The sequence below is a fragment of the Arvicola amphibius genome, chromosome 2 (assembly GCF_903992535.2).
Source record: "Arvicola amphibius chromosome 2, mArvAmp1.2, whole genome shotgun sequence".
NCBI lineage: Eukaryota > Metazoa > Chordata > Mammalia > Rodentia > Cricetidae > Arvicola > Arvicola amphibius.
The window spans coordinates 171,878,632-171,895,790 of record NC_052048.2 but is presented as its reverse complement, the minus strand read 5'-3'; the positions used below and the strand labels follow the sequence as shown (position 1 = coordinate 171,895,790).

Here is a 17,159-nt window from a genome sequence, read left to right as displayed (position 1 = left end):
AAAATTTTGAGTATGTAGAAAGTAAGATATATATATATATATACATATATATATTGATAGATATAGATGACTGGCAGACAGACAAACAGACAGACAGATAAATTTGATGGACAGACAGACAGATAGATAGATGGATAGATGGATAGCTATAGATGACAGACAGATAGATTTGATAGACAGACAGACAGACTGATAGATAGATAAATGGATAGATGGATAAATGGATAGCTATAGATGACAGACAGATAGATTTGATAGACAGACAGACAGACAGACTGATAGATAAATGGATAGATGGATAGATGGATAGATGGATAGATGATGGATAGATGGGTAGCTATAGATGACAGACAGATAGACACATGGACAGACAGACCGACAGACACCTACTCATCCTAACACTATTTGTCAAGGAGACTCCTCTGGTACACTGTTTGGCACGTCTGTGGAGAAGGAACTGACACTTATGTAAGGACAGACGTCTGGGCGGTTCTCATCTGTGGAATTGTGTCTGTCTCTCTGCCACTGCATAATCTCACTTTCTGTAACTTGGTCGCGCAACTGAAGTCAAAGAGTGTGAGTTCTCTAACCCCACTCTTGCACGAATGAGTCAGTTAAACATGTTTTATTTTAATTCATAGTGTTCTGCCTTCAGAATCAAAGGACACATTCAGATAGAGAATAGTGAAACTATAAATGTTGAACTAACTTTTTAAAATTACTTTTGTGTTTTGAATACACAGAACATTTGTTCCTACTTCTGGGGTTCAAGGTGGTTGTGATTTGTTACTATGTTGAATGATGGTCAGGTAAGGTAATTTACAGTATTGGCTTTGTTTCTTATTTTGAACCAGTAACACATATTTTTGTGGAACACATGGTACTTTTTAAATTAAAAGATGGATTTGAGTTTTGGCAGTGCCATCAAGCTATTATAGATATATAAATCTGGTGGATAAAATGAATTATTCCACTTAACAGTGATTAACAGTGACATTTTACATACAAATAATCACAAATATGCTAAAGACTGCCTTTAAGACAATAAAATGTGTATAAATTTAGCAAAACTCATTATTAATGACACATTAGACACATGGCACATTGGTCAGTACAAAGATTTAGGAGTAGATAATTATGTAAAATTAGGAGAAGTGTGTTTTACTCTTTTCCTTTAAGTTTCTGATAGATGTAGCTCATTGTTGTCTTGAAAATTACCGAATACACACCATATGTTAGAATTCAATTGATTTACTTGGATTAGAGGAATAAATGAAACCAACCGAGTCCTTTTCTTCATAGACAACAGCGTAAACATAGTCAACAGAACACAGCAAACAGAAGCACTACAGACATGATCAAACAGGATAGGGGAAGTAAGGTTTGAGGAGGACAAAATTTCATTTCAGGAGGTTTCTATAACGAGATGGCGTTTGAACACAGGTCTGGGAAAGGGTTCTATGCATGCATATTATAACATACATGATGTGCGACCATGAAATAATTGCACAGATATTCTTAGAATAATACCCTTGGATTTGAAAGGACCCTTGAAATGCTTAATTCTCTGTCATTACCATCTGTGTTGTATTTGAACATCGTCAATAAAAATATTCCTTGACAAATGGCTTAGGTCTATAGAAAACTCCTGTTTATATCGTACTGAAAATGCTTAGAAAAAACCCTCCATATATTTTTATTTTCCTCATTTTAATGATCCAGAATAAATATAGCCTTCCAGGAGTTTCTTCTGTCATCTTGAGTGCACCATAAATGACTATGAAAGTGACTCAAAGAGTCGACGTTAAAATGTCTTCCCATGTGGCAACATCATTGAAAAAAACCTGTCTCTTGATAATACCTTCCTCTGAAGAACACCTTATTATATTTACTGTATGCTGTGATTCTAACAACATAACTCACAGTCCACCAGACTTTATAATATCTACTTAGAAGTATTTCTACAAACTTTAAATCCATTTGTTAAAATTCTGCCATATAACTAAACTCTGCCACCTATTCCTGGCTTTGACTAACATATGATGAATAATGTAAATTTTCTTGGAACTTTTTTTTTTAACATCAAGAAAAAAATCCAGTAGTACATGTGTTCTAAGAGTCAGCATTTTCTATTTTGGAACTTTTACTTGGTAATTTTGTTCATTGTATTTAGAAACAATGATAGTATAAGACCACAAAGCCTTTTCAAGATTAGTATGCCTTATTTTAAAAAGATCACTGCCTTGGTGAGAATTTTTCTTTGTGCTTGATCCTCTGATTCACTAAGATATATAATGTCTCGTGATAATGTCAATTACTCACTAAGGAAAAACTGAATTTTGTCTTTCAAGTCCCCCCCCCCCTTCTAGTTTCTCCCCAAAAGTGTCCCTGGCTGCTTGTCACTCTTTACTTTCTGTGGGATACGGCTGTGCTGCAAGCTACGACTGAGGACAGGAAAACAGAAACCAATTCAGCCCTCAAGGAGTTGAGACTTGAGGGAGAAGAGAGTAGACAGCTGGCCAGACAGTGGAGAGCATCCCAGCCAGGCACCAGGGGAGGAGCCAGAGCCCTGCACAGAATATGTGGGCCAAGTAAGAAAGGCACTGGGGTGGGAAGAGGAAGAGAACAAGAGTGGGCACTGTTTGACAGAGAGTGGGGGCTTAGGAAGGTAGAGCCCACCACATGCTCTCATAGCTCTCAGCGCCTCGCCCTACTCATGCTGAGGGCTCACAAATGTTGACGTGAGTTCTGTAGATCAAGCTAACGAGGTCTTGATCTACAGCACTTGACCTAGCACTGTGTGCTTCTCTCCAACATTACCTTGTGTATCTATCACACGTCATGTTGCCCAAAAGGCTATTGTACAGGCAAGTGTCATGATACACATAGGGACACCAGGAGATAGGAAAACAGAGGTCAAGGGCCAATATTTCGCTTATTGTTTTGCTTCTTTACTTTTTGAGCTTTATTTGAAGATATTACACACATGACAGAGTTTATTGTGACACTTTCTGTTTTATTTTTTAATACGGTTGTGAGCTACCATGTACTGGGAACTGAATCAGGGTCTTTTCCAACAACCTCTTAAGCACTGAGCCATCTTTCTAGTTCTCATGATGACATTTTCATATATGTACGTAGTATGCTTTGGTCATATTTTGCCTCTCCTGACTACCAGTCTCCTCCTCTTTCCAAATACTACTTCTATGTTCATTTTTGCTTTTTCGTGTGAATTCCTCATGTAAAGGTAGTAGCAGTGTTCTCCCAACACCTGTGTATGTAGAGCAACCTGGCCTAACACTACATAGAGGAAAACCCCACTTGTTAGAGACTATTTTGGTGATGGTTTCTGTCCTACTGGTGGCTGATATTTTGGGGGTGTGAAGAGACTGTATCATTGTTTGTCTTTTTGCTTTAGGTTCAAATTTCAGGGAGTACTTGGCAACTTCTGGGACTGTTCATATTTCAAAACAGTTTCTGGTACAGGCATTTCTATCTACCTGAGGCTACAAAAGACAGCACAAGATATGCATTATGTGAATTTAATTTTAAATTATATTTAATATTTATGTTATATGACATACAATATCTATTTGCTAAATAAAACTCATTTCTATGGACCCTGTCCTTTATGGTAAAATAGACCCCCATCTCTATGAGATTTGGCATATGGTATTTAATTTCAGTAAGTGTAAGGGATCCCAAAAGTCCAGGATGAACACCAATGTGTTATCTTACTCACCTAAGTAATCTTCAAGAGTCTCAAACTGCCTAAGATCAGCTTCTTGCTTTCTCTCCTTTGCAGTTTCTTCACTCCAGCGGAGGCTCACACACCCGCAGCCACCACTCGCTAGGGCTTGGTGTTTGTGCTGCTTCTTCCACAGTGCAGTGGTGTGTAGGCGTAGGTCTCGGTTTCTCTGCTCTAGGCGCCTCCGAATTCCTGCTTTAATTTGGGCTGATCCCCTGTGCCTCAAAAGGAGTCTGCGCTGCGTGCACTTTCTTGGCTGAAGATAGCAATGGACTGAAGTTCCTCTTATGCTTGCCTCTTGCCCTTCCCCCTCTCCTACATCTTCTACAGCACAGCCAGAGTAACCTTTCAGGAACACAGATGTCACCAGGTCATTCCCTATCTAAAACTCCCTAATGCCTTCCATTGTCCTTCAGACTGAACCTTTAGCCAAGGTTTCTGCCCCCACTTCCTGCTTTCTGTGGATCCCCTTCCAGAACTCGCACTTGAGCCATGCTGAAGTGAATTTGAACTACTATGAGCTGCTCTGCCCATTCCCATCGCGCTTCCTCCCTCCCTGCCTGCCCGCAAAGCCTTCCTTTGCCTCCTGAGCTGCACTCAGGCCCCCCAGGCCCTGATACCTCAGGACAGATGATCTCTGGTTCCCACAAATGTAGTTCACAGACTGCTTGCTTGTAGATTGCTTGTTTTAAGTAAGGACAGCGCTTTTCCGGATGCAGGAGTCCTGTCCGTTCTACTTGCTGTCTCCAAGGCCTAGGACAGTTATTAAGAGTTCAGGGAGTATTTCAAAAACAAAGCACCACAAAGCAGCGGGACAGGACTGTTTAGCCTGAAATTGATACTGTAGCTTTTAAAAATGGCAGAAATCATGATAATCACTGGGTCTGAGGTGATTCAAAGGTTTTTGTTTTGTTTTGTTGTTTGTTGTATTCTAAGATGATTCTTTTTTTAAAAAAATTTATTTTTTACACATCAATCCCGTTCCCCCTTCCTCCTCTCCTCCCAGTCTCGCTCCAACTTCCCTACCTCACCTCCCATCTGCTCTGAGCAAGGTATCAGTCAGTCAAAAGTCAGTTATCCATGAGTTCAGGTAAGCTGATTCTTTTTTTGTTTTTGTTTTTTTTTTAAAGATTTTTAAATTTACTGTAATACAATGTTCTGCCTGCATGCCAAAGGAGGACACCAGATCTCATTATAGATGGTTCTGAGCTACCATGTAGTTGCTGGGAATTGAACTCAAGACCCTTGGAAGAGCAGCCAGTGCTCTTAACCTCTGAGCCATCTGGAAAGCCCCTGGGCTAGCTGATTCTGTAGGTTTCCCTTTGTGGTCAAACTCAAGGAATCTGGCATGCTAGGCAAACCAACACTATTACACTACATTTGCAGCTGTGGAACCCGACTGTGGAACCCCCAGCCCTAAGTCTTTTTGTTTACTGCCTTCAGAGAAAACCTTCCTATTTGTAACACATGACCACCTCCCCTAATTTTCTCTTGCTTTTGGACACCCAAACACTTACAGGGACCACAGTCCATGCTTTTTGGTTACCTTTCTCTCATGGTGTATGAATCCCAGCTAAGAACCAATCCAACTGCGTAAGAGACAGTTCAGCCTCAGGGTGATATGTTTATTCATATCATGAATGCCTTATATTTTATTTACTTATTTATTTATAGTGATTCTGTGAACTGGACCCAGGACCCTGTTCATGTCAATGAACCACTCTACCACTGAGCTGAACCCCCAGCCATATTTCCGTTTAAGATAGGATCGCACTGAGTTTCCTAGATTGGTCTTAAACTCTCTCGGCAGCCTCAAGTTCAATAGACTTTGAACTTGTGATTCTCATGCATTAGCTTCCTATATAACTGGGAGTTCAGGCAACTGCCACCAGGCCAGACATACTTTTTATCTTAATCGTCCTTAAGTTGCCTTGAAGACACAAACATCATGTTATATTATCGTTTGTAAGCACGGGGAAATGGAAAACTTTTATTCTACAAACGTCAAGGATTTTTTCCTGCTTTACAATTATTATTAAAATTTCCCTAACCCCCTCCCTGTCTAACGTGTTTCCCACCTGTACGGGAGGTCGTGAAGTTTCCACATCTCTTACAGATAGTTTGTAATGAGGCTGAAGCGGTGCAGTAGTTCCTGAGGAAGTTAAGCTTCCGACTCTGCTCAGGCCGCTTGTTGGAGCTTTTCAGAAGACCAGGGAAAGACTCCCAGGGGAGAAGGTCAGGGAACGGCCAAGCTCTGGACAGAGGGCAAACACATGCCCCAGGGATCAGATGAGAACTGAAGATTCCCCTATCACGCCTGCTCTCTCAGACTTGGCGGACATGCAAGTCTCCCAGCAATGCCAACTTGTGGCAGAGAGTGTGAGTCAAATTTAAAATTATTAGGCCTATTTATAATAACATCTTACAATTGTATAACACTTAATAGTTTACAAAATGGATTTTATAGCCAGTGTGCCAGGTAGTATAACATAATATAATCTCCCTCTTTTAATCTCTATCCTAGCACTAAGATAACCATTGGTGAATAAATGTGATTTAGTCCATTTGAGAACAGATAAAATGGGTTCTGAGAATTAAAAAATATCTTTCTATTCATCCAGCTAACAAGTGATGGTTATGTTTATGGTGGCTCCAAGCTGCTTCTTTAAAATGCCGGTATTACTATCTGGCATTTTAAAACGTATCAAAAGGAAAGACAGACACACTGAGAGACTGAGCTGTGGAATGGAGTCTCTCGATGGTTGGTCACATATAGCTGATCCTATGTTTATCGGACTCAAACATATATAAGTAATTGTAATGTGTGCAAATGAAAAGATGAACTAGCAGTATTAAAACTGTGAAGCTAAACATAAATCGGAGGGGAAAGAAATCCAAAAATGAGAAAGAAAGAACTGAATTCCTTTAATCAAGCCTATCACCTCATACAGCAGACTAGGAGTGTGAAATTCCACTTAGGAGACAGGAAACAGATTGTATCCTCGTCAACTAAAGTTCCAATAAACAAAGTTTTGCTTGTGGTGGTGGAGAAGCTCCTTCATCGATTCCCTGGCAACCTGAGTTAGAACCTAGGGTGTTGGGACAGATTTGCTCTTCCGTGGTGTGACAAGGAAGCTTTAACCACACCTCGGATTAACCACACCGCGGATGCTTCCCTTGGGAAGCTGCCTCCTCAGCTTCAGGATTGCATGGGCCTGGAAGATGCTCGTCCAGCTGGGAAACAGCAGTTGAAGCACTTGGATTCTGGGCTGAGGCCGGTGGGAGGGCACTGGGGTCAGCAGAAGGCCCAGGAATGCGGGGAATGCTTGCGCTCCTGCAGACACACTGGGCTCTTTCATGGCGTTTCTGCCAGGAAAATCCAAAGAGCTGTGTTTTCAGACTCACCGCTGTAACTGACCTTTCCTTCTGAAGTTCTCCGGACTTAAGAGCTGGTCTTCACGGATTCTCCCCAGGCACTCCCGTAATCTCCATCTTCCTTTGTTTCCTACCTGGGGCTGCTTTTCATGGTTATTATATGATTCCTTACCAGTTCTCACCATTCGCAGGTTAGAAAATCTCACTTTTAGTTCTTCAAGTTTTACATGTTTGGATATTAGGGTGTGTGTGGTCATGGGGGTGCGTGTGCATGCGTGCGTGCCTGCGTGCATGAGAGAGGGGGAGGGGAAGAGAGGGGATAGGGGAGAGGGGAGAGAGAGACAGAGAGACAGAGACAGAAAGACAGAGACAGAAAGACAGAGAGAGATAGAGACAGAGAGACAGAGAGAGAGAGACAGAGAGAGAGAGAGAGAGAGAGAGAGAGAGAGAGAGAGAGAGAGAGAGAGAGAGAGAGAGAGAGAGAGAGAGAGCTTTCAGAACAAGTATGAAAATGCCAGAAGCTGGCCAAGCCATTTCTGTTGCTCTGGGACTGGGGAACCACAGGAACTGGTGAAAACAGAAGGCTTGTGCTGTCTTGATGGATCTCATTTGCTGCTTTTTATGGTCTTAATGGCACAGAAAAAAAAAATAATTGAATCATGTGCTACCAGCCCAAGGACTGAGCACTTTCCTCTGAGCCAGAAAACCCCACTGTTTAGGGACCAATGAGTCAAAGCAGAGCCTAGGCTAATGTTAGCCTCCTCCTAGCAAAGGTGGGTAGAAGTATTATTACATTAAAATCATTTTAAAGCAATTTAGTTTCAGATTTTCAGAGGTGTCCAGACGTTCAGGAACACAGATGACCAACCCCTGAATGCCATGCCTACTCACTGAATTTTCAGAGTATAACTAATACTGTGCTTGAAACGAGAACAAGGACTTGAGTTCAAACAGAAAGAACTAGATACTGGTATCTCCCACTCACTCAACTCAAAGATAAATGCCCCAAGTAATATCCCCACACTTTCTAACTTAAGTAGCTTAGGTGTCTAGAATACCCTAGCTTGAACCTCCTTGAGAAATTCCAGCAGGGACAACTGACAAGTAAAAGCAATGGCTGCCCTGTTATTGGAATCTGAAGTGTAGAATGTGTGTTCCTGCTCAGGCCCTGTGATAGAATTGCCCGTCAGTCCAATGTTAGAACTCAGACACTCCCAGTGCCCCGATTCAGATTACTAGACTGTCTCCTGATGAAAACAGCAAATCCCCAGACATCCCCAGCACTCCCTAAGGTTATACAATGTGGGCTGTTGAGGTCAAATCAGTCTGCTCTTCCTCTTCCTATACCTCTCTTCCCATAAGAAGCCCCTTTCTTCCCTTGACAATAATAGATGACGAGGGCTTCATAAAACCAAAGAAGATGGGAGGTTTTTGTGTGCTAGGCTCAAAAGTTCTGTGCTAAGCTTTTATCCTGTGAATCTTGTCCAAATACTTAGAGATGCTAGTGAGGTACCACACACGGCTCCAGCATAGGCTTGAATAGTCTCAGATGTCATCCTGACAGAGTGTAGTCCTATTCCTTAAAATTAACCTTTTCATCTCTGCACATTAAGTGCTAATTCTGTCACTGTGTAGTTAACAAGTGAAGGCAGGTTTCTCATGTATCTATTATATGTATGTGTAATGATTGGTATGCTTATAGCTTGTTCAGAATCTAGGAACTACTAATATGCAAAGCGTATTATTATACACTGGTTCAGTATCTCAGATAGATGTATTTGCATGATTCATCTAAGAGTGCTAAAGCAGTTCGTATTTTTTTAAATGTTTGTTAGTTGACAAAATTCCATACATTTATTGATGAGATAGAACATGCTGTTTTAAAATATGTATTATAATTATAGAATGACTAAATTGAGGGAATCAGCATAGGTATTGTCTCACGTACTTATTTTTTTATGGTGAGACTATCTAAAGTCTTTTTCTTTCTCTTTTTTGGGGAGGTTTTGGTGAGGAGGGAGGATTTATTCTGGTTTATGGTTTAAGAGAATGTTGGGGAAGGTTTGATGGCAGGCAATGTAGCAGGAGTACACAGGACCTGGTTACATTGGGTCAGCAGCCAGGAAACAGACACAGGTTAAGAAAGTGAACCTGGTTATGAAGTCTTAAGGTTCCCTCATAGTTCCTCTAGCTCAATCTCACCTCCTAAAACTTTTATTACCTCCAAAACAGCAACACCAGCTGTTTAGATGTGTGTTCAAATATACGAGTGTTCGAGGACATGAACCTGTGAGGTACATTTTATATTCAAATTATGGCATTCTATCCCTGCCCCCATTGGCTATGTCCATCTCATCATACAAAATGTATTTAGTGAAATTTAGCCTTACAACTCTGATACAGTTTGAAAGTCCAAGGCCTCTTCTAAAACTCAAGGTGATGTCTTAATTATGAACCCATGTTAAAAAAAAATCACGAAACATGTCACATACATCCATCAAACAATGGCACAGAGTAAATGATGTCATTCCAAGAGGGAGGAAAGAGACACAACAAGAAGAGATCACACTAAAGGAAGACAGCAACCCAGAAAGGAAAGTACCAGGCATGCAGCTCCTGGTCCAGGTCATGCGGGTAACATCTGGGCACTAATGGTCATAGGGCAGTCCTTCTACAACTAGTTTGTTGCATCCTACATGGCCTTCCTCAGGCTAGCTCCACTTGACACTTTCAGCTTTCCTCAGGAGATATCCCAAATTTCCGGCATCTCCAGTATTCTAGAGACTCCACAGTAGCTTAGGCTGTGTATCTACAGCTCTACGACAGCCCCTGCTCAAGAGTTTCTTGTAGAGAATCCAACCTTGCTACATACTGTCTGGTCTCAAAGGCCTTCTGAAGTTGGAAGGTAAGTAAGCTTATGTGGCTCCCCTCACTCTTGCATCTTGTGGGCCTGTAAATATAACACTGCATCAAGTTCTGGTGCCAGTTCAAGTCATATGTGAGTCTCTTAGATCATAGTCACAGTCATTAAAATATGTAACAATTACATCTACCACACTGTCTTTAACTTAGGTCCAAGTATCTTTTCCTTGTCAAACACCACATTTTTCCATATCTTTCTTCTCTATTTGCTCACCATAGTCTGGCTAGAAGAAGCGAGTACAAACTATGCCACAGCCTGAATATTATGCTGTATTCTTCTGCCAAAATACATAGTTTATTACTTTTTAATTTAGAGTCACTGATAATTTTAAGACATGGACAGAATGCAGTCTGATGCTTTGCCATAATGTGTCATCAATGATCTCTGTTCAAGGTCCTGATGTCATCCTTCATTCCTGTGAGAACTCATGAGCAAGTTTGCGGTATCTGTCTTACGTTGACATTCCAGCTTACAAGTTGTCATTAGAATCAACACTCTTAAGTGTTCTTGGGCGTGTTTAGCCTGAAGTTCCAATCTTCTTCACTTCTACAAACTAGTTCAGAAAGTCTATGACCCAACCTCAACAGCTTTAGCAAAGCAATGGCTCAACTACCTGGTACCAGTTTTCTGTATTGGTTGTTTTTCTAATTGATGTGACCAGATACCAACAAAAATAAATTTGTGGGATGCAGAATTTATTTGACTCATGTTTGAAGAGATACACCCCACTTAAGTGGAGAAGGCTTGGTGGCAGGTTGCTTTATGAAAGATACGTGTGGTGCCGGGCCTCTTCTGCAGTCCAGGCATAGTGGAGAAGGCGTGGCAATGGATGGTTTCATGGAGAATGAGTGTGCAGTAGGGAGATGAGGTGAGCAGGTAGGGACAAGTCTTCTCATGTCTTGGCAGAACAAGAAGCAGAACTCTTCTGGTAACTTTTACATCATGACGGCTAATCCTCATGTCAACTTGTCTGGATTTAGAATCACTTAGAAGACATACTCTGGGTATGCTATGAGGCATTCTAGAGAGGATTAACGTAGGAGGGGAGACCCCATCCTACAGTTTGTGGGTATTACCCCACGGGCTAGGATCTAGACTCAGGATAAGCCAAAAAGAAAGCCATATGGGTACCACCCCAACTTTTCAATATTCCAATTTCATTATTCAACCAATGTGAGAAAAAAGCCTCATGCTCTTATGGCTATGCCTCTTCCATCACAGTGAATTGGACCCTCTCAAACCATGAGCCAAAATAAAACCCTTCAATCCTTAGGTTGCCTGCTTCAAATATTCCATTAGAAAAAGGAGAAAGTAATTCACGTGCAAATATAACACTGCATGTGTTATTAATGACAGTCACCATGTTGTATAAACATTTAAAAATTATTTCATGTCTGGTAATTGGTATCATTTGATGGAAATATATCCAATGCCCCTCTCTTACCTAACAATTTATGGTAACTCCTATTTTCTGCTTCTGTTTTTGTTTTTGAGGTTCTGCATAATAAGTGTTTGGAAGAAGGCCCACTTGTTCATTCCAGTCTCCAGAACTGAAATAATCACACACTATTAAATCATGACCTGGCCCATTAGCTCTAGCTTCTTATTGGCTAACTCTTACATCTTAATTAACAACATTTCAACTAATCGGGCATCACCACAAGGTCATGGCCCCTTCCAGCAAAAGTTTCAGCACATCTATCTCAGGCAAGTGGCAGCTCCAAGACATCCCTAGACTCAGCCCTTTTTTCTCCCAGCATTCAGTCCAGTCTTCCCCCGCCCTAGCTCTGCTCCACCTGCCCTGCTCTGCTATAAGCTCAAGGCAGTCTTTATTCATTAATGTAATCACTGCCTACACAGAGGGAAATCCCACATCAAGTGAGATCTTGTGATTCTATCTTCTGTGCCTGAGATATTGCACTTAAGGGTTAATGCATGCTTCATTCAAAGTACATGTTCTAGTATCATATACATGTACTGGCTAGTTTTGGTAAACTTGTCAATAAACTAGAGTCATTTCATAAGATGAACTCTCAATTGAGAAGATGCCTCCATGAGATTAGCCTATAGGCAAGTCTATGAGCCATTTTTTTTATTATAGATTAATCTAGATTATAGATCCACTTTAGGTGGTGCCACCACCGGATAAGTGTTCCAGGATGACATAAATGCAGGCTGAGCAACCCATGGAGAACAAGCCAGTTAAAAGCACTGTTGTAATCTGCTGGCCTGGTCTGTCACCTGGGTACCCTGTCCCTTTAAGAGACAAGCCCCACCCATTTCCACTGAGCCAAGCTGGTCTCCAGCCTCCTCTCCAGCTGTGCTGTTCCTGCATGCCTATACTCTCTCACCCTCCCCCTGCCCCTCTCTCAGCCCTTCTTCTGGCTAGGTAGCTTCTGCCTCTCTCACTTTATCTCTTCCTCTCTCCCTTTACCCCCTCCCCTTCCCTTTCTCCCTACATAACCCACTAAATAAATCTATACCCAGCTATCTCTGTATGGCATATCTGTTTTTCCTCTCACGAGCCAAGGGGGCCTGCCATTGCCCCTCCTGGGGACCGCCACTTGTGGGACAGGGCTTGGCTCACCAGCAGTATAAATGATAACAAGTACCCCTCCATGGCTTCTCATAGGGTTCCTGCCCTCAGGTTCCTGCCTGACTTCCCTGGATGATGGGCTACTAGCTGTAAGAAACCATTTTCTCCCTGAAGGTGTTTTTGGTCATGGTGTTTTATCACAACAATATAAACCTTACCTAAGACAATATGGCATTGCAATAGTGTGATATATTAGAATGTGTATATGTACAGAAGTGTTACATTAAGTGCACATATATCCTACACATGTATATGTGTATATGCATGTGTAATGTTAATATTTTAATTAATAACTTGAAGGTAGTAGATATAATTTTTATATATCTTAAACAATTTGATGATTTGGGAGGTAGGTGCATACACAAGAGTAATGGGACTTAAAACTCAAATTTTTGATAGGAATATCTAGAGTAAATGGGATTATTAAAAGATTCAAGTATTTTCTGTCATGACTCCTGTATTTTTTATGCTGTGTGATGCAAATATTGATTTTTTAAAAAATCCTGTATTGAAGGCTGAGTTGCATATTTAAAATAATTCTTTCTTAATCTTTTTGATTGTCTTTTCTGCCATGGAACTATGACATGTAATGTTAAAATGATTAAACCAGATTCTTCAAGAAGAACAAGGTTTTCAAGTATATGACTTGACTGCAGCCTATAGCAAAATTAACTCTAAACCCACTCAGCAGGAGATCATTTCTACTCTTTCCCACCCGGGTTCTCTCTGAATGACTTTAACAAGAGCTAGAGTGACCCAAAACAGCCCAACAGGCTTGGCTAGCACGGGAAGATGGATATCCACACCCCGTCAGTGCACACTGGGGACCATTGGCACTCGCTTTGTAGCATGCTTGGCTGCTTAGCTGGCTGTGGGGAGCAGCTGTTGCCCTCTTCCAGATAAAGTGAACGAAGAGGGTATACACAGTTCCTCTGCGCTAGACAGGAATTCTTTCTTCTTTCATCTAGTGCTACTCAAAAACAAGAAACACTGCTGGAAAGGTCCCAACTGTAATGAGTTTCAGATACAGCATCATTTCTAATTCTTAAGAGAAATTCTGTTATTTTGAAAGTTAAGGCAATCCCCTTAAAAACCTTACCATGTGCACTCAGTTTATATCTTTATATCCAATAGTTCTTGCAGTTATTTACCCCCCCAATACATTTAATATGATAGTGTCAACAGCAGACTTGCAGGCTTCGGTTATAGTTTTTCATTATTTTAAAGCAGTATTTATAAGACATCAATGTTAAGCACAATGAGAGAAAGCAGCACAAAAATTATGAACTCTTATACATGAAACATCACAGTTCAAAGTAAATATATTATGATATGATTTGTATTAAAAATATTCAAGGAAATAAAATACAGTAGAGCCATAACCCTAAGGATACAGATTTCTTTCCAGACCTACTTATTTTTCAAAGATAACTGAAAGCAAATGCATGTCAGAAAATTTACAGACTAGTGGGATATTACTACCAAGAGAATATTCCCTCTCACAATAAAATAAATGTAAAAAAATACACTATTAAAATGTAAGAATAATCAATTTAAAAAATTACATTGCTAAGTGTACACATCCAAGTCAGAGATTCAAACCTCTCGCTTCACCATGAAGTCACTGATTATTTCTTTCTAGGTCTTGTATAACGTTCATTCTAGGGAATGTGTTTGGCTCTGAGCACACACTGGGAAACAAAGCAGACATGGTCCTGCCCTCATGGAGCTTCCAGTCTAGTGTGACATAGCTGAGTACAATACCGTATGAGCAGCTCTGGGCAGTGGCTTCCATCCAGAGGGAGCAACAGCTGAGTCAAGCTCTGCAATATAGCGGTCAGTTAATTGGTGGGAGACGGGACAAGGAAAAAGAGATCATCGGGTAGAGGGTGATGGAGACATAAAGGTCCTGAGGTTTATAGTGATTCCCATCAAAGGGATCCTAAGACTTGGGGACCACAGTGAAGTTTAGCGTGTCACTGCGGAGAAGATAATAGTGTGCCCAGTCTTCCAAAGCTAATGTCAATCCATTTTAACAACTGAGGTGACCGCCATCTTGTTGCTAGCATTCTAAGGCATAATCCCTCTTAGAAATGAAATGGTGATTATAGATGGACCTTGTTTTTATATTAACAAAACCATATTTTATTATATAAAACCATAAAGCCTGGGGATCTGCTCTAGAAGACATGGCTAGCAATGATACTGCTGAGTGTGGTGGGGAGATGCAGAGAGGCTCAAGAGAAAGGAGATAGGTAAGCAGGGAGGCCATGTGGGAACTCAAGATTTCTATTCCACGATAATGGGAGTGATCTTTTGTATGGGAATGAACTGTGGTTAAGTCTCTGAAAGGTCATCCTGGAATGCTGTGTGTAGACTCTGGAAAGACAAAGGCGGCAAGCCAGAGAAGCAACAATGTCTTGTCTCAGGAAAAGGAAGACTACAGTCAGATGTAGAATGGAATTTGTGGGACTGGGCAGGGCAAAATGGCGGCATTACGGGAGAAACGCAATGGCGTTGTAGTGAGTTGGCACTCTGGGTGAGCCAGGTGAGAAAACGCCAGGCAAGGGGAGGGCGGGGTCAAGACTGATGCCAGGTCTTTTCTCCTGCAAAGCGATTTGATTGTGGCTGCTGTCGAACTGCAGAAGGTGCCGAGGAAAAGTGTTTAGTGAAGGGAGGATTTGAAGGACGCGTTGAACTGAAGCTATCTGTGTGTTTAGATGTCCATTGCGTCCGTGTTTGCCACTGTCAGACCTGAAGCACAGGAGACAGAAGGCTGAACTTTATCTGTAAATGCTATAGTCCCCAGCAATAGGATCGCAACCGTGAAAGCGAATGGAGTTTCCCAGAGGGCATGTCCCTAGAGGACTGCAGGAAAAGAGGCACACAGCCAAGAAACAGACTAGGAGAAGGGCTGAGAGGAGAAAGAGCGACATATCCGTATGACGAAAACCAAGGAAGGAACAGGAAATGGAGTTAGATGCCGCAAGAATCAACAGGAAGAGGGAGTGAAAGTTGTTTTTCAAATTTAACAACAAGGAAGTTGTTAGGAGATTTGAGCCAAGGAGTAGGAGGCTGGGGGTGGAGGTGGGGGAGCCAGGTTACAGGGTGAACCTGCAAGTACCCAGCAGCTTTTCTAGAACAGTGGTTCTAACAATAGAACAGGCCAGCAGCTGGCAGATAGATGTGTGTGGGGTTTCGAGAAAGTGGTTATTTGCTTTTTAGCTTAGACTCTCAGTCATTGACATTCAACTGGTAGGGAGGATTTGAAGACTTGTAACAACTGAAGACAGTCAGTAGAAGTTCAAACAGAGGATATTGCTTGTCTTAGGAACCTGAAAGTCTTTAGGAGTGTACATGTTCTTCCCATAGGGATGCAACCCAACTACCAGATTCTCCATGGATTTAAACACACTTAAGAATACAAAACGATTCCAATGACTTCTCTAAGGGAACCACATTTGAAAACACTTTAAGAATTACATTTTGAAATATCATTTAAAAGTGATATTTAACTTTAGCTATTGTCCATAGAGATCATATTCTTTAAATAATAAGTATCTTCGAATCGCTGCCGGCAGAGGAAGCTTCTCCATGGAGGCTGGCTGGCAGAGTCGCTGCAGTCCCATAAGTCTGCGAATTTTCAACCGGCACAGATGCTTGAGTGAGCAAGGATTCTCTAAAAGAAATGGGAAACAGGCAAGGAATTAAGACATTCCACTGGCTTTATGTTTGAGATACAGGTTGTTTCCGAGCAGCCTGAGCAATGGTTTCTGAAAGTGATGATTATGACCTCAATTTACACTTCGGTGAAGTCCTCCAGCCCTTTCCTCCGGATTTCTGTCCAAGAGGATGGGAGTTCCATCTACGGCTGTGCCAGGAGCCAAGCCTGGCTCCCAGTGGGCGTCCAACTACAGCTTGTTAACAGACGGATTTGAATTTCAAAAGCAAATGGTCACACGTTTCTTTTTTTTTTTTTTAAATAACTACATATTCCGCAGACAGATTTCTTTACTTCCTCTCTTTTTCTACTAGTCTTTCTGATGACTAATTGTCAGTAAAACATCACTGGATGATTTTGTAGGTCACCCACCATTCATTCTGAGGCTGGTTTCCAGTGTCTGCTACACACCAGATACTAACTTTATGTATCTGATGATATATAAATCCAATTTTTCAAATTCTTACTTTATGTTCGAATTAAACACTGCTGTTTTATGCTGACAAAAACATAAAACGGTGAAGGGACAGCATAGTCCAAGTACACAGTAAATGCTGGCCCTCGGATCAGTCAGCTGGGATTAAGATCCTCCTGTGCTGTTTTGTGCGACCTTGCACAAGCATCTTAACCCATATTGTTAGTATTCTCATTCATGTGAGGTGGACAGCAATAATATCTTCTGCATAGGATTGTCTGAGGCTAAATAGTTCATGTAAACAGCTAGAAAAATCCTTGATATACTGGATCATACCATTCAATAAATGTTATGGGAGAGGAGAGACAGCTCAGTAGGTAG

At 41.3% G+C, this 17,159-nt stretch overlaps 1 protein-coding gene and 1 long non-coding RNA gene across 7 annotated transcripts in view; both read right to left on the bottom strand.

Annotated features, from left to right (window-relative positions):
- Positions 1 to 3,118: 3,118 nt before the first annotated feature.
- LOC121677103 lies at positions 3,119 to 7,367 on the bottom strand. Of its 2 annotated transcripts, none has more exons than XR_006020743.1 (3): positions 7,154 to 7,367; positions 4,369 to 4,501; positions 3,119 to 4,093 (listed from the first exon to the last, which is right to left on the bottom strand). It is a non-coding gene; the product is annotated as an uncharacterized LOC121677103 (long non-coding RNA). The 2 variants fall into 2 exon arrangements; XR_006020744.1 differs by having other exon boundaries at positions 7,167 to 7,367.
- Positions 7,368 to 13,876: 6,509 nt separating this feature from the next.
- Asb15 (ankyrin repeat and SOCS box containing 15) overlaps positions 13,877 to 17,159 on the bottom strand; it is a 47,713-nt gene continuing 44,430 nt past the window's right edge. For all 5 annotated transcript variants that reach the window (XM_038320101.1, XM_038320099.1, XM_038320098.1 and 2 more), the window contains one exon: positions 13,877 to 16,321. In XM_038320101.1, the coding sequence (XP_038176029.1) occupies positions 16,164 to 16,321 (158 nt within the window). In that variant the 3' untranslated portion in view covers positions 13,877 to 16,163. The remainder of the gene's footprint in view (positions 16,322 to 17,159) is intronic.